Source organism: Apis florea, unplaced genomic scaffold (assembly GCF_048593485.1).
Source record: "Apis florea isolate Af1SG1 unplaced genomic scaffold, ASM4859348v1 contig_3203_pilon, whole genome shotgun sequence".
Taxonomy (NCBI): domain Eukaryota; kingdom Metazoa; phylum Arthropoda; class Insecta; order Hymenoptera; family Apidae; genus Apis; species Apis florea.
Genome location: NW_028256723.1, coordinates 7,482,943 through 7,508,082, shown reverse-complemented (window position 1 = coordinate 7,508,082; position 25,140 = coordinate 7,482,943). Strand labels below are relative to the sequence as shown.

The window sequence follows — 25,140 nt, the reverse complement described above, 5'->3', positions numbered from 1 at the left end:
TACAAACATAAAGATAAGATAATAATAAATATTATATTTTTTTTTATATTATTTTTATATTATCATCATATTTTTATAATAAGTATTATTATTACCGGTGTGGACGTGTATCTTGCAGAATCAGGAGACGCCGAGGATGATCTGGCACTGCTGCAAGACATGCCATCGCTTCCTAAACTTCCGTGAAAACTGCCGTGCAAGGAATTCGATAACGGCCCTGGAGATGCCGGCGATGCTGTCAAAGGGGACTTGGATCTCACCGAATCTGTCCTCGACCTGCGAAATTCAGAAAATCGATTATCACATGTCATAGTGGTACAATGAGTCTTTCAAACAGTGACACTCGTAATAGGCTGTGCACGAGTTCGATACAAGCGACTTCTATTTTTCTTCGTAAACAAAAGATCTATAGTTGCACGTTTGCGGTTAAGTTGTAGCGTAGTATCGGGATACAGTTGTTTTCAATAATTGATTAATGAATGAAAATACTTATTTCGCGTTAGATAAATTTAGTCAAATTTAATTATTCTTACGATTAAATGTTTTTCTCTCTCTCTTTTTTCCAAATAAATAAGTGAATATAGCAACAATGAAAAGAATCGATTCGAATAACGAACTATTGCCCAACATTACTGCCACCTGGTGACTTAGCATCGAATTAACCGAAATCCCTATGGATTCAATTGGAAAGCAGCGTGATTGAACTGTTTGTATTCACAGCAGTATACAAATTAGTTGTGCATTGAAAGCGATTGATTGGGTATATTTGGAGAATATATTTTTTTCAAGGATACAATTGGAACGAACAATTTATTTATTTAGATTTATAAATATAGCTATTTTGTCGATTAATAATATTTCGTTAATGAAATTTAATTTAATTGTATTCCATTTTGCAAATTCATAAACATTATTCCAAAATATTCGAATTATTTTCTAAAGCAATATATCAAGTCACTTAATTAGTTGAACTTGTACGATTATGGGAGGAGAAAAGGTTTAATCTTTGATACTTTGCTGTTTCAAGCAATTGCCATGTGCCAAATGGCCTTGTATGTTTTTCTTAAAGCGTCCACAGTTCCTGCAACATGTGCGCGATATGTCTTTCGAGGATTCGTTGGAATATCATCATTAAACGAATCGCAAATTCGTATGGATTCACCAGATGTTCGACAAACTTTCCATTTTGTCACATTTATCTTTGTTTTATCAATTTTCACTTTTATCTATCTAATTGAATCGATTTAAATTTATTTTTAAAAATGAATATTCGGTGAATTGATTGAAATTGTAAATCTTTGAAAATATTTGTATAGTCATTATTATCATTTATATTTTTTTAAATATTTTATTACGCATTATTCTTTTCTTACTTTTTCACTTTACTTTTTTATCTTTTATCTATAACATATTCACTACTATTCATAACTTTGATTATTAATTCGACCATTTATTTATCCTTATAATTAGGCTAATTAAAAATATTTATTACAAAGAGAATATTATCACATTATGCCAACTGCATTGCTACGTTAAACATTCGACAATTATCTTGGATATTTTTATATTTAGCTACAAAAAATATTATTCTACGATTTTGTTACACATGAACCAAAATAAAGAAAAGAAACAAGTATCGAGCAATATATAAAATTCGCCAATTCATTCTCTCGAATCATTTCTCTTCAAATACACCCAACCCAAGCAAAAGTTTACCCGGCTTTAACAGCTCCATAAGAAACACAAGCAAAACACGAACGCGCAGAGAAACGTGTTAAATTAGCATCCGTTTCTCTTCAGCCTTGTTTCTCGCTCGTCGTCCTGCTGAATCAAACGAAATTAAACAAGTGTTGAACGACGGTTCAAGTCTCGACAAGAACTCGAGCGGATTTCGAGTTCTGACTATCGATATTTTTATCGATAAATATATCGATAATAGATGAAATTATTTTTTCTTATTCAAATCTATTATTAAAGATTATTATATTGTAAAATAAAACCGATTTAAATAAATTACAATATAATTTTACAATGAAATTTTTTTTTACAATTTATTTTTTTTACAAATAATATTTTTATTGATAATTTTTAAAAAAAAAAAAGAACTTCGTTCATCGATATATCGAAAATTATTGATAAAATATCGATGATAAATAATCACAAATCCGCAGATGGAAGCTTTTTGTATCTCGAAAGCTGAAAGCTGGAAAAAAAGCGTGTATCGATCCCTCGATAAATCCTTCTATTTCATGCGTGTTTTTGTGTGTTTTTGTGCGTTTGTTTAAAAAAAAAGAAAGATCGTTTGCATGCGAATCGAAATGATGGAAAAAGGGGATCGTCTCTAAATGTGAAGTTTGTGAAGTTGCATAGGTGCATCTGAATCTATTTCCAGGATGTGTTCCACTGAGCTGAATACCGTGACACTGAGGATTCGTTTTTGATTTGAATGATCGCTCGATGATTAATTATTCGAATGGATCGAAAAATTGATTGTGAAATTGAAATATGAAACTTTGTGAAATTCTTGAAATATGTATTGAGAAATCTAGAATTAAGATTTTAATTTTGATTTATAATTGGTTTCGAACCATTGCTTGCAATATGATTAATGATTAATGATAAAGCTTTGTTACGAAATGAATGCAACAGGAAGAACAATCGAATTATTTCGAATAATTATAGATTATTCATGAAGAATCAATAAGTATCATATATCTCTTTTTTATTTTTCTCGTTTGTATTTAATTAAAAGTCGCTATTCGATTCGAAAAAAAGTAATAAAATAAATGAAAATCATTATTACAATTATTTTAATAAATTCTACGTTTAAATCGATTAAAATTTAATTAAGTGTGAAATAATACGTAAAATATTAATACTAAAATAAAAAAGTAAAATTCAACCAAAGCAGCTTCTCGAAACACAAACATTTCTTGACATCTCCGCGAATATATACATTGAACGCACGCAACGCGCCGAACTTAATTAACCAACTCAAAGCGACAGTGAATAATCGCTCCATTGAAAATATCCAGCTTCGTAATACTCTACTGAATCAAGAAGTATAAAAAAAATAAAAAAAAAAAATAAAAATGAACAAAACTCGATCAAAGCTTCCCGAAACGCAAAATTTCTTAACATCTCCGCGGATGTACGCATTAAACGCAACGCGACAAACTCAATTAAACCACGGAGACGATTCAAAGCGGCGCGACAGTGAATAACCGCTCCATTGAAAACGTCGGGATCTGTATGGACCGACATTTTCAATGTCCCGACGTTGTTCCTTTTGTCGCGCAACAGCTCAGCGTATTTACAGTATCAGCGTTCAGCCGGTGAAGTAACGATACAAGAAGCCGAGAGAAAGCAGCGTGGGACACACACGAGAACGAAGAATTACGCGCAAACTTCTTCCACACGCTCCGTCCCCCGCGAGCATTTACTTCCTTCTTGCAGAGGTGTCGCTTCGACCACGGCCACGGTCAGAAGAAAGATTGCGCCATCTCTTTTCCTTCTCTCGACCACGATTTATTAGCCCTCGAACGTTCGAGAGGGAACGACGAACGCAGAGGGCATTGTTCTTGGCGAATATAAATTTGGAAAATTGGACAGGAGCAGTTTTGCAGGGGAATTTGCTTTTGAAGTAGAAGATGTTCTCATTTTAAGAATACTTGGATTTTCGTTGTGGATAAGTAAAATCATCGAAAAGAATTTTTTTCCGAGTTTGAAATATATGGACGAAGAAACGAAGTGTTATTGCTCAATGATAATTATGCTATGATAATTTCGATTGCCTTTCTATCTTTATAGAAAGTTCTTAGATTCTTTTTTCGATCGAGTTAATATCGTAATTCGAAGAATATAATTATTCTTAGTCATTTGAAAGATAATTGGAAATCGACAGATAGTATTACTCGTGTAATTTACGTTTATCTTATAATTTCGTTTCTTATCCGTTAGATATTCGTTTAATTACAAGAAAAGTCTGGAAAGAGCTGGAAAGTTATGATGGAATTAATAATTTCGCTATTTATATATTGCAAGATTATACGATTCTGAAGTTTAATTCTTAATATTTTTCATCCACTGTTTCTCTATTCGATCTTAATTACTTTCAAACTTCGAAAAGAACGCTCCACTGCTCCAAGGTCAAGTTCATGCAGCCTTTCACTTTTCTTTCTCAGTCGATAAAAAAGATTCGCTTTTGAAATTCTCATTAATTTTAATTCCTTCGCGACAAATGAACTTTCTCTCGGCTTCGTGTTGGCCGCCTACGTCATTACTATTAAAACTAAGGCCATTCACCGACCCTAACGAAGCCCTGGAAAGCGCGACGACGTACAAACGAAAGATGTTTTTTTCTTCCTTTTTCCCTTGCACCGTCGAATTGGCCAAGCACTGCTCGTTCACGCCACTCGGCTTCGTTAGAATCGTTTGGCTTTGCCGTACACCATGGGTGAATACCTTTCAGGCGACAGCTGGTCGACAAAGCCGACCACCTTCTTTTTCGTTCCGTTAAGGTTGAGCGAGGGCATACTACAAGGAGGGGCAACGATTTACGATGTACACAAGCCGAATATCCTTTGACTTATACAGGGACGGCTTCACACGTGACCCAAAACGTGATTTCAATGAAATTTTACAGGGCCATGATTCTATATCGTACATCATATATGTTGTAAATATCTCTAATGAGCATGGACATAATTTTATTAATTCTCATTAATCTAATGATTAATTAAAATATTTTATTTAAATTATATATTTAGATTTCTCTATCTGCATTATTCTATTTATTTTTTTATTTTTTAAGATGTACCATTATTTTCCAAAATATACTTATTTTGTTGTACTTGTGCTAGTCTTGTGCTTTCTACGTTAACTATCTTACAATCACTTAATACATTGTCTATTATATATTATCATTTTCTAAAATATATGATAATATTTGAATATTTCATGTGCCTTTTATCTGTTTCAGTAAAATTAAAATTATTCTAAAGAATAATAAAGAATAATAAAAAAGAATATCTTAATCTTGAAATTGACCTATTTCACCTGTCCAATTTATTTATTTCTAGTTCCAATCTTCTTCGAATGAATAAAGCTGATATTTTGTAGTGATTTGTGATTCTGAATTATTTATATTATCAATCTTTCAATGTGCAACAAAATTATAAAAATTTGAAAAATTGGTAAATTATGATCTTATTATAGATATAGAACCATCACTCTAATCTTATTAAAATCAATAAAGAGATCATATTTGAAACACCCTGTATTAAATTCACTCTATTGTTTGTTGGAGATGTCCCGAGTGAATGTTTCAAAATATTATTATAAATCATTATAATAATATACTTCAGATTAATATCAAAAGATCAAATGGAGAATTAAAGTTAAAAATCGAAGAAATGAGATTTTAACTCAAATTTTTTAATTTTGGGTTAAAGCAATTAAAGCAATCTGACAAACTATAAAATTATTTATCGATAATTTAATAAGTGTGAAACAGTGACACACTTTCACACTGAAAAATGATGTGGAAAATGTAATTGTTAGACACGTAATAAAAAAGAGGACCATACGTAAACAAAGTAATAAAAACCATCGATCTTGTGGAATTATAGTGTTGAGTAAAAAAAAATAAAAATATAAATTAAACATAAAACCAAAGGTCAGCCGATCTGATTGAGCCATCGATCATTCCCATCCAATTGAAAATGTTATTTCCAACAAGACTCTCAACTCGGAGAACAAAACTCTTCCATTAGATTTAACAGCGTACAAGATAAAATTTCTTAAAAAAAAAAAAAAAAAAAAAAAAATTCTTTTTAAAAAAAGTTTTTAAAAGAAAATTAAAAATTATATTCAAGAAAGAAAATAAATAATAAAATTCCCGTACATAAATCAAAATGGAAATACTGGGAAAATATTTGCTCATACGTCTTCCATATTGGAGATATAGCTCAAAATCAACATGTCCTAAGTAAACTTACAACGAGCTCTATCCCTTATTTGATCCTTAGTAAGATAATATCTTGAAGTTTCCTCTCGGGACATCTTGATATGTAAGTATCTATATCACGTGTGTAAAAAAAATTGCAACCAAGGGATGAGTAAAGGTTTTCTAAACGAATAAATAAAAAGTTTATGCGTTTAAGTTTTATGATTATGGACAAATTTTGTTATGAATATCTATGTGTATCTGTGTATTATATAAATATCACAAATTATGCTATTCAAAATTAAGGAATCGTATTTCTTGAATGAATTCTATATTATGAATTTGGCAAATTTTATATTGTATATGTATGTTTTGTTATTAACTGGTATGAATGATATTACACACTAGAGAAATTTTTGTATCTGAGTAATTTTTAACGAATAAGTAACGACATTCAATAATTATTTCCCATTCCAAATTACACATGCTAATAACAAAATTTGTTAACTTAAAAACAATTCATTTGAGAGAATTCATTTAGTCGAATCCTCTACTTGTTCAGAACAATATATTTGTTACAGTCGAATTTCTGTAACTCGAATCTCAAAGAAAGAAAAATTCATTTTTTTTTTTTTTTTTTTTTTTTGGTATTCTAAGATAAGATAATTCTAATATTTTAAGATCAATCAAAAGTTTCATTTCTTGATGAATTTTGATTTTTAAATATCATATAGAAAAAAATTTATAGAAGACTTTAATTATATTAAGTTCAAGTTAATAATTTATTTTACGATTAAAAGTTATATGTAAAAGTTTTAGAGAAGAAGAACATGTAATAAATAAAATAATAAATAAAATTCCAGTTCTATAAAATTCTTCGAGTTACATAAATTCGACTGTCCAAAAATTCTCCAACAAAAACTTCAAATTTTTTACAAAAAACAAAACAAATCAGGAGAAAAAAATAAAATCATCAATAATCATCAATTACATATTCCCAACTCTTATCCAAATCAAGTGGTACGTTCAACATTGTATTTTCAAGAGCCATCTAGCGGCTCACTTATATTAATATAACCTCTTCAAATCTATACTAAACAGAGTGTTCACAAAAGTAAAAAAAACAAACTTAATCATACGTAAATTTTTCTCATATATTTTTTATCTTTATGCAAGTATATTACTTTTTGATGAATGATCTATTATTTTCCTATGTTATTTTTATATATGTGAAAAGATAAAAAATATAAATAAATTCGCAAACGAGTATAACATTGTCCATTTAAGCACCAGCTTAAACTCTATACCAATTCTTAGAATGCTTGGAATCGTCTTCGAGCGTGTCGAATTGAACATTTGACGCTTTGCGGTTTGAGTCTCGAGTTTACCGAGTATCGATATCTCACTCATACTCATTTCTTCTTTCGATTGAATTCACAGAAATCATTTCCACTTAAGCGTCCATATTCGAACATTTAAGTGAACAATATTATAGTTTTTTCTTAATACTTAAATAGCAATATTACATTTTTTCAGTTAAACGATTAATATTTACACTTTTGATGATTTTATGAATTTTTAAACCTAAAAATTTTATTTGAAAATAATATATAAAAAAAAGACTTTTTCCTAAAATTCTTAAAATTTATAAATTATTATGGATTGTTTATGAACATATAAATTAAATAAATTATTTAACCGGTCGTTTAACACATTCGAGACTACGATATATGCTATGAGTCATAAAATTTTTTTAAAAAAGATAAACAAAAATTTTCCTTATATTCAGCTTATTTTTTGCGTTCAATATAAATGTTAACGTTATGTTCTGTAGAATTTTAGATTTCGTTACATTTTTCATTGTTTTACGATTGTTTCTTGTCCACGATCGGGATATTAATTTTCTTCTATTTTTGGCATGGTCTCGAACATGTTAACACATTCGATATGAATAACAAAAATTCTCATGTTTTCTATTCTGTTTTGTTACCGATCATGAAGAATTCTCGCGTTCGTTGTTACCGATAAAGTAAACTATTTACACGGAAACATGCCTAGCCGCTGTCGGTAAATTTAATAACAAGCCCGAAGGACAAGTTTCGTTAACGTTTGCCTTTTTCAAGCAGCGTACATCGAAAGAAAAACATCTCTTCCTGCGTACACGCGTCGAACGCACCACTTCATTTGCATTTTGCAGAAAGTCTGGTTTCCTTTCTCCACGTTTTTCCCTTTCAATCCAAGTAATCAAGAGAAAATGACGAACATACGTACACAAATAGACGTACCTGTTCGACTTGGGCGTGACGATGTCTCTCGTCTCGGACGTGTATTTCCTCTCGGCGCGGCCCCCGTTGAAAAGCTCGACGGTCTCCCTGGTAACCGTTTCCAGCAGAGGCTCCCCACCCCTCCTCCCCTTACTGAAAGTCCTTTGATCCGTTTTACGGACCATAACCACCCTCGACAGGGGTTGATTGAATTCATGGCCGTGCATCGTTGGCGGAATCATCGCTAACGACTGCGAGAGGGGCCCTCCGACTCGAGGGGATCTGGAACAGATTCGAAAGGGAAATGAAGGGATTCGTTTCGCGGTCGAATATTGCTTTTCGTGGAATTTTTTTCGTTTTTTAAGTTTTATATCGTTACATAGGTAGAGAGATATTTATCTTTCTTTCTTTCTTCTAATTTGTTCGCCTTCTGTTAAAGAGTTGTTATTTGATTTGAAAATTATTGGAATTAAATGTTGGAAAATTTTGAATACCAATTTATTCATTTCGAAAATTCCTTATATTATTTATCTTTAAATTTTTGATAAAAATTTGAGATTAAAAATAAAATGAAATTTAGCATTGATCGTAAGAAGGGAACGGATAATTTTTTCTTGGCTGAATGAATGGTTCAAGAATCTGATTGAAGACAAAATTGCTCATTGTACTCGTCAATATTTGACGAGATGTTTCAAGTCTCTAAATATAATTTATCCTATTAATTTATACTATTCTCAAGAATGTGTATATTACGAGTTTTTTTTTTTTGTTTTATCTATTTTTATTTATAAAACTTATTGATGCACCAAGGCTATAATTCAAATTTTTCGCACTTTCGTAATGCGAAAACAAATTACATAAAAAAGGATGAATATTTTGCTTGGTAGATTTTTCAACATATACGTTTAATAATAATAATAATAATAATATATAAGGAATTTATATTTATTTAAGAAAGAAATTTATATTTTATTTTATTTCCTTGGAAGCAATATTTTGCAATGATAACAAACGTCTAAAACTAAGACTATTGTTTCAGATAATTGATCCTTCACTTTCTAAACACCAAGAATAATGATACTGTCAATGATGACGCGGCTGTAGGCGGTTAATAACGTCAAATAGAAGAATCAGTGCAATGATAATGTAGTCGGTTCAATTTAAATGTGATGTGACAAATGATGCCTGACAAATTTATCATTTTTATCGTATTTATCTATATCTATCTTTACATTATATATGCAGTAGAATGTTTATTATCCAAATACTGATTATTCAAACGTATTGATTACTAAAACATTTAGATCTATTATCTAAATGTGGATTCCTCAAACGTCAATTATTCAAATATGGATTATTAAATATCGATCATCCAAACATAAATTAGTAAACATTGATTGATCCAAATATGGATCACTCAAATTATCTAAATATCAAATGTGGATTCCTTAAATGCCAATTATTCAAATATCGATTATTCAAATATCGATCATCCAAACATAAATTAGTAAACATTGATTGATCCAAATATGGATCACTCAAATTATCTAAATATCAAATGTGGATTCCTTAAATGCCAATTATTCAAATATGGATTATTAAATATCGATCATCCAAACATAAATTAGTAAACATTGATTGATCCAAATATGGATCACTCAAATTATCTAAATATCAAATGTGGATTCCTTAAATGCCAATTATTCAAATATGGATTATTAAATATCGATCATCCAAACATAAATTAGTAAACATTGATTGATCCAAATATGGATCACTCAAATTATCTAAATATCAAATGTGGATTCCTTAAATGCCAATTATTCAAATATGGATTATTAAATATCGATCATCCAAACATAAATTAGTAAACATTGATTGATCCAAATATGGATCACTCAAATTATCTAAATATCAAATGTGGATTCCTTAAATGCCAATTATTCAAATATCGATTATTCAAATATCGATCATCCAAATATGAATTATCTAAATACAAATTATGCAAATGTGGATTAGTAAATAATTTACTTTATTTATTTTACTTAATGTCAAAAAACATACTTAAATGTCAATTATTCAAATATAATTACATTGATAAATATGAATTATCCAAATGTGAATTGTTCAATCATCGATTATCGTCAATTATCCAAAAAATTTTATTCGAAAAGTTTACTTGATGAATATTTAAACTAAAAGATTAATTTGCAATATATTTCTCTTATTGTTTAAAAATTTATTATTGAAAAAATTTTCCACAATCCTTCCTTATCGATTATCCAGTTCATCATCAAACGGACCTCCCCCCAATTAGTACAATTATTAGGACAATCGACACTCCATTGTATTAATTCCATTTAAACGCTTCTTTAAATTTTTAGGTTCAAAAAAAAAAAAAAAGAATTCAATTTTCGACAAGTGACTTTTTTTGTCCGAAGAGTGGAAAAAAAAAAAAAATTATGCGTTGCAAAACTGACTTATAACGGGAATAATAATGTTTTTACGCGTGTCGGATGAACGTTGAGGTGGACACGTCTAATTACAACAGTGTGCAGTAATAACATCTGTCTATGAGCTCACCATCCGTGAGCGATAAGTGAAACAAGCTAGCACGATTGTTGAGAATATATAACACTATGAAGACGTACGATTGTTCGTAATTTTAATCCGATTTTTTGTGCAATGGAACAGGTGTTCTCGTTGCATTGACAAATTTAGAGGGAATAAGACGAAGGAAAGGAAAACACCTTGGAGAACGAATATGTATTTTATAATTATAATAAAAAAAAAAAAAAAGCGAGGAATTTATTATGTTTTGTAAAAATTTTGATTAATTTAGGTCGAGGTTTATTCAGTTAGAAATGACGAATTACAAATGTGAATATAATAAAGAGATATTTCAATGTTTTGAGGTTATAAATCTAGATCTTGTGATCCTCCATTTGCTAAATCAACGTTCTCATAAATTGTATTGCTCTCTACTCTCATTGCTGAAAAATTCCTTTGATCTTGAAAAAAGTAGTGCAGTCCTTGTTTACCTTTAATCAATTTCCACAATTTCCTTTCACGTGTAGAATTTTATATATATATTTAATTTTAATTTTTCCTTGTTTTTCTTACTTTTAATGGAGAATCTTTTTTTTTTAAATGCTATCACGCAAAGTAATTTCTTTGTTGAAACTCAAAAAGAAAAAGTGCACTACAATTTTCAGCCCACCCTATATATCGTATCGTACAATATATATATATATTAATTATAATAATCTGAAAGTATAATTTTTTTATTTATAATACAGAATCTCCTTTTCGACTATACATATTAAAATTTTTAACTCACCCTATATATCACATCGTCCAAAATATACGTCTGCTTAACACAAGCAGAATAATTCCTTTTTAAATTCCACTACAATTTTCTATCCCACCCTATATATCACATCATATAAAATATAATAATAATAATAATAATAATAATAATAATAATAATAATAATAATAATAATAATCTCAAAGTATAATTTCTTTATTTATTTTTTTAATATAGAAATACCTCAATTATTACAAAATTTTCAACCTACCCTATATGTACATAGTAGTAGAAAGTATAACTTCTTTATTTCTTAACACAAGAAGAATAATTCCTTTTTAAATTCCACTACAATTTTCTATCCCACCCTATATATCACATCATATAAAATATAATAATAATAATAATAATAATAATCTCAAAGTATAATTTCTTTATTTATTTTTTTAATATAGAAATACCTCAATTATTACAAAATTTTCAACCTACCCTATATGTACACAGTAGTAGTAGAAAGTATAACCTCTTTATTTCTTAACACAAGAAGAATAATTCCTTTTTAAATTCCACTACAATTTTCTATCCCACCCTATATATCACATCATATAAAATATAATAATAATCTCAAGATTAATAATTTTTCTATTTAAAATTTAACACAGACTCTCTCTTTTCTATTATTATTACACCCGAAATTCCTAACCCACCCTATATATTATATCGTACACAAAGCGTATACGTTTCTCACTCATCATCGTATTCAACGATGCACCCTATATATTTCCGCAATTTGGAATTCCTTTTCAAAAGGGCCAGCCGTTCTCGCGCTTGAACCCGCTCGCAACCCGAAATTATCCACCCGATTAAGCCTCGGTTGCTCGCTCAGGCCTCGTTACTTTTTTAAAACAGCTACGGCTCCTCGTTAACCTCGTCGTTAACGCGCGCTCAGAATCTTCTGTTCCGCGGGCAATTAAGCCTAAAGAATTTCTCCCTCGTCTAATCAATGACGGGGCTAGTTAGAATCAACTACGTTCTTTTTTAGATCCGATCGTAGACAGGACAGCGTTGCATCCGGATGGAGAAAAGGATTGGGCGATAATTTTTAGGATTACGAGCAATGCAGAATTGATATAAGAGGGATTTGAAAGATATCTAAGCATAAACAATATTCGAGATTAATTTTCTCCAAAATTTTTGACTAAGGCATTTAAAGAAAAGCCGGGGTCATAAATCGAAATTGTTCGAATTGGAAGGTCGAAAAATGTGATTATCCATGAAGATTTATAGGACGATCATAAAAGAGGAGACGGAAAAATATCTTTTTATGACGCGAGTGGAAGGAACTTGTGTGTCCAAAAGTTTTAAGAGGTTAGTTTAATCCGGGTATGAGCACAAGACGATACGATGACCGCAAATAGCGATTGAAAAGGTGAAATTGCGAATCGTCGATTGGAAAGGGGCGATTGACATTGTTAAGCTTCGATGCACTCGACAGAGAAAAAAGTAAAACTCGTCAATCGTAAATCATTTCGATATTGCAAACGTGGTAAATGAAAACGCCATTTTTGGAAAGATAAGCAGTTAAACATCCAAAACGAATCGAAACTTGAATGAAACCTGCATGCAGAACGGCGAATTTAATTAATGGGTTTATTCGCGTTAATTGCAAGTTTTTACGTCTTTTGAAAGAGTGTTATAACTATGTATGCAAAGTATATGGGTAAAGTAATTTAAAGTAGCTTGGAAATAGGTTATAATTTATCCTGTTTTGCGCGATATTTATTAAAAAAAAATCATTTTCTTTTTTGTCGAATTTATTTGCATATGCATATTGCATTTTCTTTTAGTGGAATTGCTGTCTTTTTTTTTTATGTATAAGTTAACAAGCTAAGAATCATGAAAACGGAATGGATGGATAAAACGGAAAAGTTATAAATGCGGTAGCAAAAAAATAATGATTAAGTTACGTAAATCAAAGTCTCGTGATTCCCGCATTTCATTGCAACAAAAAAAATCAGCAAACATTAATAACGAGAAAATGAGAAACATTTTATCAAACTCGTATTTAATTCTTGCACCGTTCGTTTTCAGATTTTATAACTGTATTAATTGGGCATAATTCGTGTAAATTTTTATCATTTATTATAATATTTCTTGTGACATAATTCATTAATGACAATTTCATTATAATAATACCTATATTATATTATTGAAAACATTTATTAAAAAGTTATTCTAGAATAAAACTTATATAATTTTCTCCAATTTTATTTTAGAAATAAAAAAATTTCTTTTCACGTGATACATAAATAATTCATAAATAAATTTTTTTATTAAATTACCTTAATTAACGTAATTAGTCTTCTTTTTATTTAAAAATATCGTCTTTCTACATTTGAATTATCACATGCAAAAATCTAAAATCCGTTTTTCCAAATTCAAAATCGCCGATATTCTCTATCAATAAAACATTCTAACAATATATTCGAGACAAATCCGAACACCGTCCGAAAATTACATTTTGACTTATTTCGTATCAATTTCTCATCAAATAACAAACAGCCCTGTCAATAAGAAATTGAACAAAGCATTCTAAAATATATTTCACTTCGAAAGCATCGAATTACTTCCGATTCACTTCTCAGTTTAAGTCATCGAACCGCAACAGAACCTCTAAAACTCGTCCCTCCAATACCAACATTCCTATCGTATCTCCCTCGTCCAATCGCGAACCCTCGTGCAAACCCAACTTAAAAAGAAAAAGTACGTAAACTCACCGCAAACTTCAAGCGTCTTGTACACGTCCTACGAAACAGAAGCAACGATCCTTTCGTAACGAGAGAAGTCAAAATAACGTGCTCTCTTTGTGATTAACGAATTTGTACGATCTTTGAATCTTGACACACGAGAACACACCGTGGTGGATTACGAAGAAAATCGTGAAATACGAACGACGCGAAAAAAGGACGCGACAGTCACGCGGGTATCAAAGGAAACGTCCTCGTTTCGAAGCGCGCGAACAACGCTCCATGGTTCTTCGGTCTGTGGTACTGGATCCTCACTCGACTCTCTCGATACAAACCGCACGACAGAACGAACAAAACTGGCACGAGAGTCGGGCCACGAGAAAGAGAGACCGGGCCTCTCCGCTCTCGGAGAGGAAAGGTGGCCAATTAGCCGTTACTCGGCGCACATGCCTTACCAACTATCCGGCGCAGCTGCAGCGCCGCTACACGCTTCTCAGGAATCGCATTCATAAACGATGCAACAGTAACGTCGCGCCGCCGCGCGTCGTTGAGCTTCCAGAAGATTCACATTTCATTTTTTTTTTCTCTCTTTTCTTCTATTTTGTTTTAATCTGTTTTTGTCTCTCGCTTCTTGGATTTAAACGAACGTAAATACTACGAATGTGTATATATTTCGGGTGCTTTGTTTGACGCGCGAGTTTCGAATGTGTTGTTGGCGAATGACTCGGTGAGGTACGTGTGAATTGTATTTGTTGATTGAAAAGAAGAAAATGTATTTTAATTATTATGCAATTAAAGAAGACACGCTTTATAAAAATAATATAAAATTTTACCGCAAAATTAGTACGTTTAATAAGAATATGATATAAAATAATACATGTAATGATGTTCTTATAAAATGTAGAACGAAGATTTTTGTGAATAACTGTATTTAATACACATAACTATTATATCTTTAGTTTCTTTAATTTGTCTTATTATATGAAATTTCTAAAATGAAATTTATTCGAATAATATATTAATGCTTGATATAAATATTTATAGAAAGTATCGTAAGCATCATTATGATAATAATAATAATTAGAACAAATTAAAAATATTGCATCGATTACTAATGTAAATAAAAATAATTTACAAGGAAACAATATAATCGATAATATGTAAAAATCATCTTCAATTATATCTTTAACGTTTTAATTTGAAATTTTTACGCACATTCGATAAAGATAGTTATTTCGTATGTTTCGCCAAAGCGTAACGTTAATAGTTTTTACGACTTCATGTTAAATGAAGCATGATTGAAAAACCGGACAAAATGGTTAAAAATTCTTATGCCTTTTTTTATTTTTTTTTTTTATAAAGAGAATAATTTCAAATCTTTAAACAATAATTTATATAATCATTTCATATGAATTTCTATAATTTTATTTTTCATTTTCATATTGTTTTCTTTAATTTCTATAATTTTTATTCATATTACAAATATAAAGAGATGAGAAATTCTTCTTTAATTCATTCTCTCATACGACATATAAATAATCATAATCGTTACAAAAATATGATAACACGTATTAAAATTATCGAGCCACACGAAATTCGAATATATGAAACTCACTCACCAATTACACGATCAAAACATTTTTACATTTTTCATTGCCCCATTTCCCAAATTGCCCTTTCACTCGTTTCCAATTGCACCCAATATATGTTTACACTATACAAACACGTTTTAACACTCCTTCCTCGTTACTACTTTCAGGAACGGTGTAAAAATTCTTGGGAAGAACAGAAAATTCCAGACCGAGATCAATATCTCGAATTTCACGAGCAGGAATAAACATATGTACGATCTTGAGCGTAAAGATTCCTCTACCAATTTCTCCTTCTTCCTCGAGACGAGAAAGAGAGGAAAAAAAAAAAACCAGCAACGAGCTCCACTAAATTACACAGGGATATGCGATAATGGTAACGGTGGTAACGAGAGAAACAACGAGAGATGGCGGTAGAGAAGTAAAAACTGAAACGATTTTATCGAAACGTATCCTGCGCGCGCAGGTTTCTTCCGCTTTCGCGACAAAGCGCAAGATGCGCGCGCCGCGGAAACCGGCGTAATAATTGGAGAACGAGAAGATGTACGGCCGACCGAGTACCGCTATTCCGGCTGACCGGAATCACTGCTCTGGAACACCACGGTTCTCCCTCTCTCCCTCTTTTCTCTTCTTTCTCTCTTCAATCTCGAAAACCTGCGCGTCAACGTGCTCGCAGGAGAACACGTGCTAACCGACTAACACCTGTTCCACGGTTCGAGCGCTTTTTCTTCGAGTGAGTTATCAATCCTGGCTCGAGAATTAAGTAATTAATTTATTGTTTTCTAATGTTTTTTTCCTTTCTTTCTCTCTCTCTCTCTCTCTCTCTCTTGTGTAAGATAAGAAATACTTAACAAACTAGCGTGCGATTAATAGCCTTTATAATAGTTATTGAATATATAATCTTGATATTCTAGGTGAAATGTTAAAAATAACAACTTTTTTGGATCGAGATCCACAAATTGAGAACCATTAAATTAATCTAATCGTACACTTATGAAATATCGAAAATGTGTTTTATGAGGTTGTCGGTGATAGAGAGCGGAAATTTCAGAATGGGAATAATTTCAAAGATAAAACTTCCGCTTTATAGTCGGTACGAAGGTCGACAAAAATAGAATACGGTCATGGTTCAATATTTTATGACCCCTTTGTGATTTGTATAAATTTTGCAATGCCACTCTTATGTTAGAAGAGATAACTTAATTTTACAATCGAATTTGAAGGCTTTTCAAGGTACGTACGTATTCTGAATCATATAAACCTACACAATCTAATCTAACGTATCTCACAATAACATTTTAGGTTTTTCATAATACTTTAACAACAATAATAATTTATATTGAATGAAATAATGAAACACATATATTTACCATTTCTATTATAATAACACAATTTGGACAACTACTTACAGTGAGTATCCAATCCAAAAAGTTTTCACCGAAATTCAGCCACGATCTACTCATACTTATTCATCATGACTACCGTTATTTACATTTTTGATTCAGCATTTAAGAAATAACACAATAACCGAGCACCGAACAAACGAACGTTTTGCCATTCCTTGAGCGTACTTTTCCTTATCTGCATGATTTATCGACAAATTTAATTTACCACCGGCACGTGACCATTATTCACCTCGTAACAAGCGGTACTCCACGACATAAGGAACACTGAAACGCAAAATGGTCAGTTACGAAGAGGACAATGGAAGCCTTACGAGATACACCATAGTAAAGAAAGGAAGGGACATCGTGAAGATATTTTGGCTATAGGTTATGTGCATTTCACTCGATTTCTTAACGCAACACGAGGTCAATAATTCCTCTGTTTTGATACATGTATACATCCGATGAACTCACCCTCTATACACTAAGGTATACACTCGTCCAATGGCATGGAAATATTGTTAGTTCAGTTGAAGAAATTCATTATATTTAAAACTCCTATCATATTAGTAAGGAAATAAAGAGTATTTGTATATAACTTTATTTTTTAATTAAGCGTTTTTCTTTTTTTTCAGATATTATTTTATTTTTGTAACAGTTTGAATTGAAGTATTGTTAAATGATAATTAATATTACAATATAGAGTGGAACATTGATTCTAAAGGTCAAAATAAATACAAACATTGGTCGAGGCTTTATTCTATTTATTAAGTTATAGGCAATGAAATGATGACGTCTTCATCACACTCTTGTCTAATGGAAACTTCAATTGTTTATAATTTAATAAATAAATCTTATAACTTATATTTTTGCTTGTATCAACCTCCAATATTCTACAGTGATATACAATAGCTTCTTATAGCTACTTAAATAGGTTTCTTGATTGATTATCAATAATTATCAACTTCGTTAAAAGGATTTTTTAACAAATGAAAAAAAGTAGAGGAAACTTCAATTTGCAACACTTTGCACAAATAATACGCGAGATATTTGATATGATGTATACATTTTATTTACAACAACGTATACCGTTGGATATAATAACAATTAAACACTTTAAAATTATCTATTCATAAATGGTAAACGAATTTACATTTATTAAAACTGGATTCATTGTTTATCACAGGCAGACGATAAATATGTAACAAGCGTGACACAAATAACCTATAACCCAATATGAATAAACATAAATACAATCAATGTCCAGAATGCCGGTCTTAAGGGACTGAATATGAACGGCGAATGAGTCAATCAACGAATAAAATTTCGATCGAAACGAAGGCCTGGAAGAAGGAAAACTTATCTAAATGAGGTCCGGCTCAGCTTCAAGAAGGAACTGCGACAAGTTTCACCGGGCCCATAAGAAAAAAGCAGAGAATGTCGAAGGCCTTGTTAACAGGATCTACGCGTATTCATTTCTGCCATATCATTTTCAACCTTCGATTACGTCTCGACATAGTTACTATTCCAATCGTCTTCTCATCCTATCTTTTGACACAGATTAATATATCATCAATTGTGTATTTAATCAAACTGATCACTTGGGTAATTTTAAAAAATACATGTGAAGAACATTTGCTGCTCTTTTTTAGCTGAAACGTTTTATCTATCATTTTTTTCTTACTTTTTTTAAATATATAGAAATATCTTACTTGTTTTATATCAATTTTTTGCTACATTACATCTTTTTTTTTTAAATTTTGTAACTTTATTTTTCTAGATTAGCGTGAAAATAGTGAAAATTAATCAAATTTATGATTATTGATATTTTAAAATTTTATACAATTTACAAACAGTTTTAAAGTTGCAATTGGTTTCTAGAATATTTTTTCTAATATTTTTCTAATATGTCTTATTTTTAAACAAACTCGAAGTGTTTTTTTAACAATGTGACCATTGATGACGAATCATTTGATTATTCCATTCGACACATATTTATTATTTTCCAATTTTTGATTTTAAAAAATAATAACGAAAACAAAAATTCCTAAGGATTTTAGAATCAAATCTAATATTTCCAAAAATTGGCTTAACAAAAAAGAAATAATAATGATAAAAATTTATTATTACAAACCTGCCTAGAAATTCTAGAATTCTTTTCTAAAATTCACTCAACAAACATAATATTCAATTATCCAGAAATACTTTTAGAACCAAAGAGAGCACATCGCACAGAGATAAAGAGTGCAATATCGTTGGCCGAGGTTAATGAAGTAACCCACGAGAGAGAGAGAGAGAGAGAGAGAGAGAGAGAGAGAGAGAGAGAGAGAGAGAGAGAGAGAGAGAGAGACAGACAGACAGACAGACAGACAGACAGACAGACAGACAGACAGAGGGGGGAGAGGGAGAGAGGGGGGAGGGGAGAGAGGGAGGAGGGGAGGGGAGGGAGGGAGGGGAGGGGGAGAGGGGAGAGGGGGAGGGGGAGGGGGAGGGGGAGGGGGAGAGGGAGAGAGAGAGAGAGAGGGGAGAGGAGAGGAGAGAGAGAGAGAGAGAGAGAGAGAGAGAGAGAGGAGAGAGAGAGGAGAGGAGAGAGAGAGAGAGAGAGAGAGAGAGAGAGAGAGAGAGAGAGAGAGAGAGAGAGAGAGAGAGAGAGAGAGAGAGAGAGAGAGAGATAAGATCGCATATAATCCAAGGATGTCGCAATTAAACGAAGAACGTACAAGTGTTTCGAACAACTGGAACGAATGTCAGCTGCACACCAACCGGACATGGAAGCGCCTCCTTCAGAGAGATTTGCATATTGAGACGTTGGAAACGAGACATCTCGAGCATAGCGAGTTTAATACTATTCCATGACCAGCGCAATATCGCGCTGGATCGATAGCGTGACGTGACATTTGCCAATTTAAAATGGGTCGAGTGCACATTGAATTTCATGGCATATTGTACTTTTCAAGCTGTGCGGGGAATTTTACTATGTTAAATGTTAAATAGAAAGCAATTGAAATCATTTGTTTTACGTGCGTGGCAGATTGAAATGGATTGAATTTGTGAGTTGAGGGAAAGAGATAAAGGGAGAATGATGAAGGAGGAATGTATATTATGTATCATTACGCATATTGATATTGGAGGTATCAAATTATGTTAAATTTTGGATTGTTTGGATTTTTACAATTATCAAGATGTTAATACACGTTTTTATTCGGATACGAATACAATTGGACGCGTCTAATTATTTTTTCTAGTTTAACTTTAACCATCTATGTACAATACACATATTTAAATACATATATTAGATATAATTGATAATTCTAACGTTAGAAATCGATTATAATTGTAAGAAAATAATTTTTAATTTTTAATATAAATCATAGGATGATATAATGAATATAATGAATGCATAAAAGATATTTATAGGTTAGTCTATTTGTATACATAAAAAAAAAAAACACAAGTATCCAAAGTATAGCTCCTCATTGTAATATTTGAAGATTAAACTTCTTTAATCATATTTATAAAAATTTAATCACAACGTGTAATTAATTAAAAACAAGCTAAGCTGTATTTCACTCAATAATGAAATGTAATAAAAAAAGGAAAAGTATTTGATAGTTAAACTGAGAGTATTAGTAGAAATTTTTTAAATTAAAAAAAAAAAATATCTTGCGAACAAAAGCAAAACGAAAGAGTGTCATTTAAAGATAAGCAAATTTCAATTCCATTTTAATTCCAAACACGTCTGAGAAACGATTTAGATAAAGAATTAACACATCCAACGAATACAACAACAAGTCGAAACAAGAGACTTCTCTATTGTTCCATGCTCATTGACACGAGAAATCGCGTGATTAGACTAGTGGAATGGAAACAGCTGAGGGTTGATAACGCGATTCACATTGCATAACTTCGTTCAGAGACTATCTTCGACCGTTCAAGGTCGAGAACGCCAGTTGTACTAGACAGCGTGCAATCTGCGTTACAAAGTCGCTCATTGCTATTCGAGACACAAGCGAGAACGTACGATAACCGTTTTGCCGTTTTCTTACGTGTTTAATTCTCTGTTTTCACGCAAAAAAAAAAAACGATGGAATTCGGTGTTTTATCGAAACTGGATCGATTAGTGAAATTATGACGACGTATCGCATGAAATAGTTAAGATATTTGAATTGTTTAATATATTGTTTTAATAATCTTTGAAAAATGGAAAGAATTTTGAATATTGTCGTGTAAATTTTTTTTTTATTTAACGTGATAAATTAATTTTTTGGAATATTAAAAATTCAGATTTCATTTATAATTATAGTACTATAAATTAGTGGTACTTCGATAAATTTTAATATATCGAAAGTGAAACTTTAAAATTTTTAACTTGAAATTTTATTTTTTCAAATATTGATTTTTAATCTTTTTTTTTGAAAATTCACAAATGATTTGAAATTCCAAATTTTAAGTATTAATGTATTTAATATATGAGAAATATATTTTCATGATTTTAGAAATTTCTCTTTATCTAGGAGATCACAAAGTTACCATCTGTTCGATATCCGTTTTATTAACATTTCTGTTTAAACTTTTGTTTCACTTGATTACATCTTTGTAAAAAAATTGGAGGAAATATTAGTTCCTCTTAGAAATATAGGCTATGACCTAGCAGTAATGGACGTTTTAAATTACATTCCACGGCATCATTTTCCTATTTCTTTATATCTGGCAGTCATAAAGAAATATTATACAGTCTAATATAAGAAACTATTATAAAAATTATTACGCGTAAATAAATTTTTAATATTTTACCTATCTAAAAATCATACAATAAAAATTATCCGAGGAATATCGATACATACAAAAAAAAAAATTACTAATACAATTTAAAATTTTTAAATCTCAAATTTAAGACTTATTAACTTATTAAATTTTAAATTAAATTAAATATCTCTATACACTTGTTAAAAAATATTAAATGATGACAAAGATGAACTATATTTGATAAAATTGAATTGAGTTCAATTATTTCTCATAATCACGAAATTGAACTCACATGGACCGTCATTAAGATCACCAACTTCCGGCGTTCGAATTGTTACGTGCATTCCGCAATTCGATCTACGAGGTCGTAGTTAATAATGGAATATCATTGATGACAGAAGAGGAAAAAAAAAAAATAAGAAGATCGAAGAGATATCCGAGAAATATTGCAAATAACAAACGTTCTTACGTAACTAGTTGTTACGTTATGTTACTTCGAATCGTAATCGAGCTGACATAAATTAGGAGGAATATTGGTTTACCACGTGAGAATAGAAGAAATCTGATCAATCGAAACACGTGAAATTCTTTTTTTCCCTTATGTAAAAAAAATATGATAATTAAATATTATAAATTAATTATTTAATGTTAATATTTTTATATGATTACTCTATGAAATATAAATAACGATAAATAAAGAATCATTAATTTAAAATTTTTTGAGAGTAGAATATATGTATTAAAGTAAAAATCGTATTAATTTCCTAGCTAGCTTAGCTTTTATTCATTATATTTATATTCACAAAACTTAATTCTATTATTTCTATTTATTACAAAAATTATTCATAGAAAATCTTAAAAAATACAAAATTAAATATTCAATAAATAATTATTATTTCTTCAGTTACAAAAATAAATTCCATTCAACTAATATCTTACCCTTGGAACACACTTGTATCATGTACACATTACATAACCTCAATCGAATGACATTTCTTCCATGTATCCTATTTACGTACACCGCAAAGAAGTTTCGTAACCGCGAAAATTTCGCCTCTAATAGGGGCAAAATACCGTAAATTGTCACATTCACGCCACGAAATTTCTTTAATATCACCATTTATACGATTTTTTTTTCTTCTTCGAAGGTTTTCTCGTAGTTTCGTCTGGTAAGAATGGCACGTTTCAAGCGACCTCGAAACCTCCTCTTTCCTCAACTCTTCATTGAAATTTCTCTTTTATCCGCAAGCCATCGTGCAAATGGGTTACTGACGCAACCAGGAACGCGACTTAATGACCGATAATTAGTCAGTTGGTTGCATAACTGCTATTGTCAGATAATATACACCGAGTTAAAAGAAGATTACGTTCCGTCATACGGAAGACAATCCGGATATTTTGGCGTATTGTCGCCACTGTCGAACTATCAGTGTTTCTCAACTTACGATAGAATTTTATTTCTATGAATTTTATTTTCTATATGATAAAAATTTTTGTAATGATTAACTGAATTTTATCTGAATTCTCATTATATGTATGAATAACTGCCGAGTATCTTATATAAATGAGATGTATATAAATATATACATACATATACATACATATATATATATATATATATATATATATATATATATATATATATATATATAGTTTTATGAAATCCTTTTAAGTAAATGTGAGCTTCTATGTGAATGAACAATCATAAGCCATGGAAAAAAGGAGAATTTCTATTGTATGAATTAATTTGTCTTTTGACAAAGGGATAATAACGAATAGGAAGAGATCATATAAATGAAATTTTATTATATATCATTATTTAATTCAAATATATTATTTAATTATTGTATATTATCTAATTCTTTGGATCTATTTCGAATAAGACATAAGATATCTAATCTTCTAAATGGAAGAATTTGTGATAATCTATGATAATCACAGATTATATAAAATCACATAAAATTATGATTCTGATTGTTAATATATTATTGAAGAAAAAAAGAAATTTTTAATTTTTCATGCAACTTGAAACTTTGGATTTATATTTGGAGTAAAATTTGATTTTTGTATCCTTTTGAAAATATTTTTATTTTACTTTAGATTTTTGAAAGAATAGAACAGTGAAAAGAAATAATTAACCAGAGGTATCAAAATTTTGTTTGCCCATGAGAGATTAAGTCTGCTTAACAATTCAATTTAAATGTTTTTATAATTAAACATTTACAATTTCAATTAGAAAATTCAAATATTGAAAATTGTAAAAGAATGTTAAGTGAAACATAAAAAGAATATACATGAAAATATTCATATTATGATTTTTATTTAAAAAAATTATCATGATAAATATTTATTATCTGAAACGTAAGTTTATATTTAATACAAAAATTAGTTATACAAATATATAAAAAGTTAATTACATATTTTCTGAAATTTAACGAAGTTTTAACAAATTATAAGTTTTCTTTTATTTTTTAAAGCGATTATAATCTTTTCAATTAATATTGGATATGCATTATATGCATTATTTTCTCTCGAACAGTAAACCATAATTATAATTAACAGTATTCACAAAATCCAATTAGTAACTGGATTACTTTTATTAATTATTTTACATTACTTACAACATTAAATACTACATTAAAAAGTATAATAAAAGAATAATTTTTTATTTTTATCTCTTTTTTTAAATTTCATTTCCTATCAGATGTCAAGGAAAAAACCCCATTAGCATTTATATATATTAAAATTATTTGAGTCAAGGTAGTCGACTTCGAGTCAATATTTCTATCATATTAGAACGTATAATATTTCTTAGAACATTGTTCTGTAATCAACTGCGATTCATTTTCTAGCTTATACATAACGGCTAGGCTATCCATCTATTTCTTATTAACACGTAAATAACTTACGCAAATTTATTATGCAAATTTTTTTAAGAATTATTTACGATTATTCATCGAATTTTATATTCTCTATTGTGAAAAACGAAAATTAATTATTTGATTCGAAATATAAAAAAAATTAATTGTTCTCGAAACATAAATAGGGATATTAAATTAAAAATTATTCCTAAAATATAATATCTGAAGTAAAATAAAAAAAATTATTTTTAGAATTATGTTTAAAATTAAAATAAATTTTAAATAAATGATT

General features: G+C 30.1%; 1 protein-coding gene and 1 long non-coding RNA gene across 7 annotated transcripts in view; one reads left to right on the top strand and one right to left on the bottom strand.

The window, feature by feature from the left end:
• The window catches only part of LOC100872406 (uncharacterized), a 43,430-nt gene that overhangs the window by 5,633 nt on the left and 12,657 nt on the right, over nucleotides 1–25,140 (bottom strand). For 3 of the 6 annotated variants that reach the window (XM_012484723.3, XM_003692481.4, XM_031915620.2), the window contains exons 2-3: nucleotides 8,233–8,493; nucleotides 96–276 (exon numbers count right to left, since the gene is read on the bottom strand). In XM_012484723.3, the coding sequence (XP_012340177.1) occupies nucleotides 96–276; nucleotides 8,233–8,493 (442 nt within the window). Of the gene's footprint in view, nucleotides 1–95; nucleotides 277–8,232; nucleotides 8,494–14,297; nucleotides 14,749–15,886; nucleotides 16,382–25,140 lie in introns of those variants that run through there. The other 3 variants (XM_086910733.1, XM_012484726.3, XM_086910734.1) reach the window with 3 other exon arrangements.
• On the top strand, nucleotides 14,763–18,899 carry LOC105735036 (uncharacterized). Its single transcript, XR_004224550.2, has 6 exons — nucleotides 14,763–14,999; nucleotides 16,027–16,619; nucleotides 16,771–17,089; nucleotides 17,159–17,266; nucleotides 17,362–17,730; nucleotides 17,877–18,899. It is a non-coding gene; the product is annotated as an uncharacterized LOC105735036 (long non-coding RNA).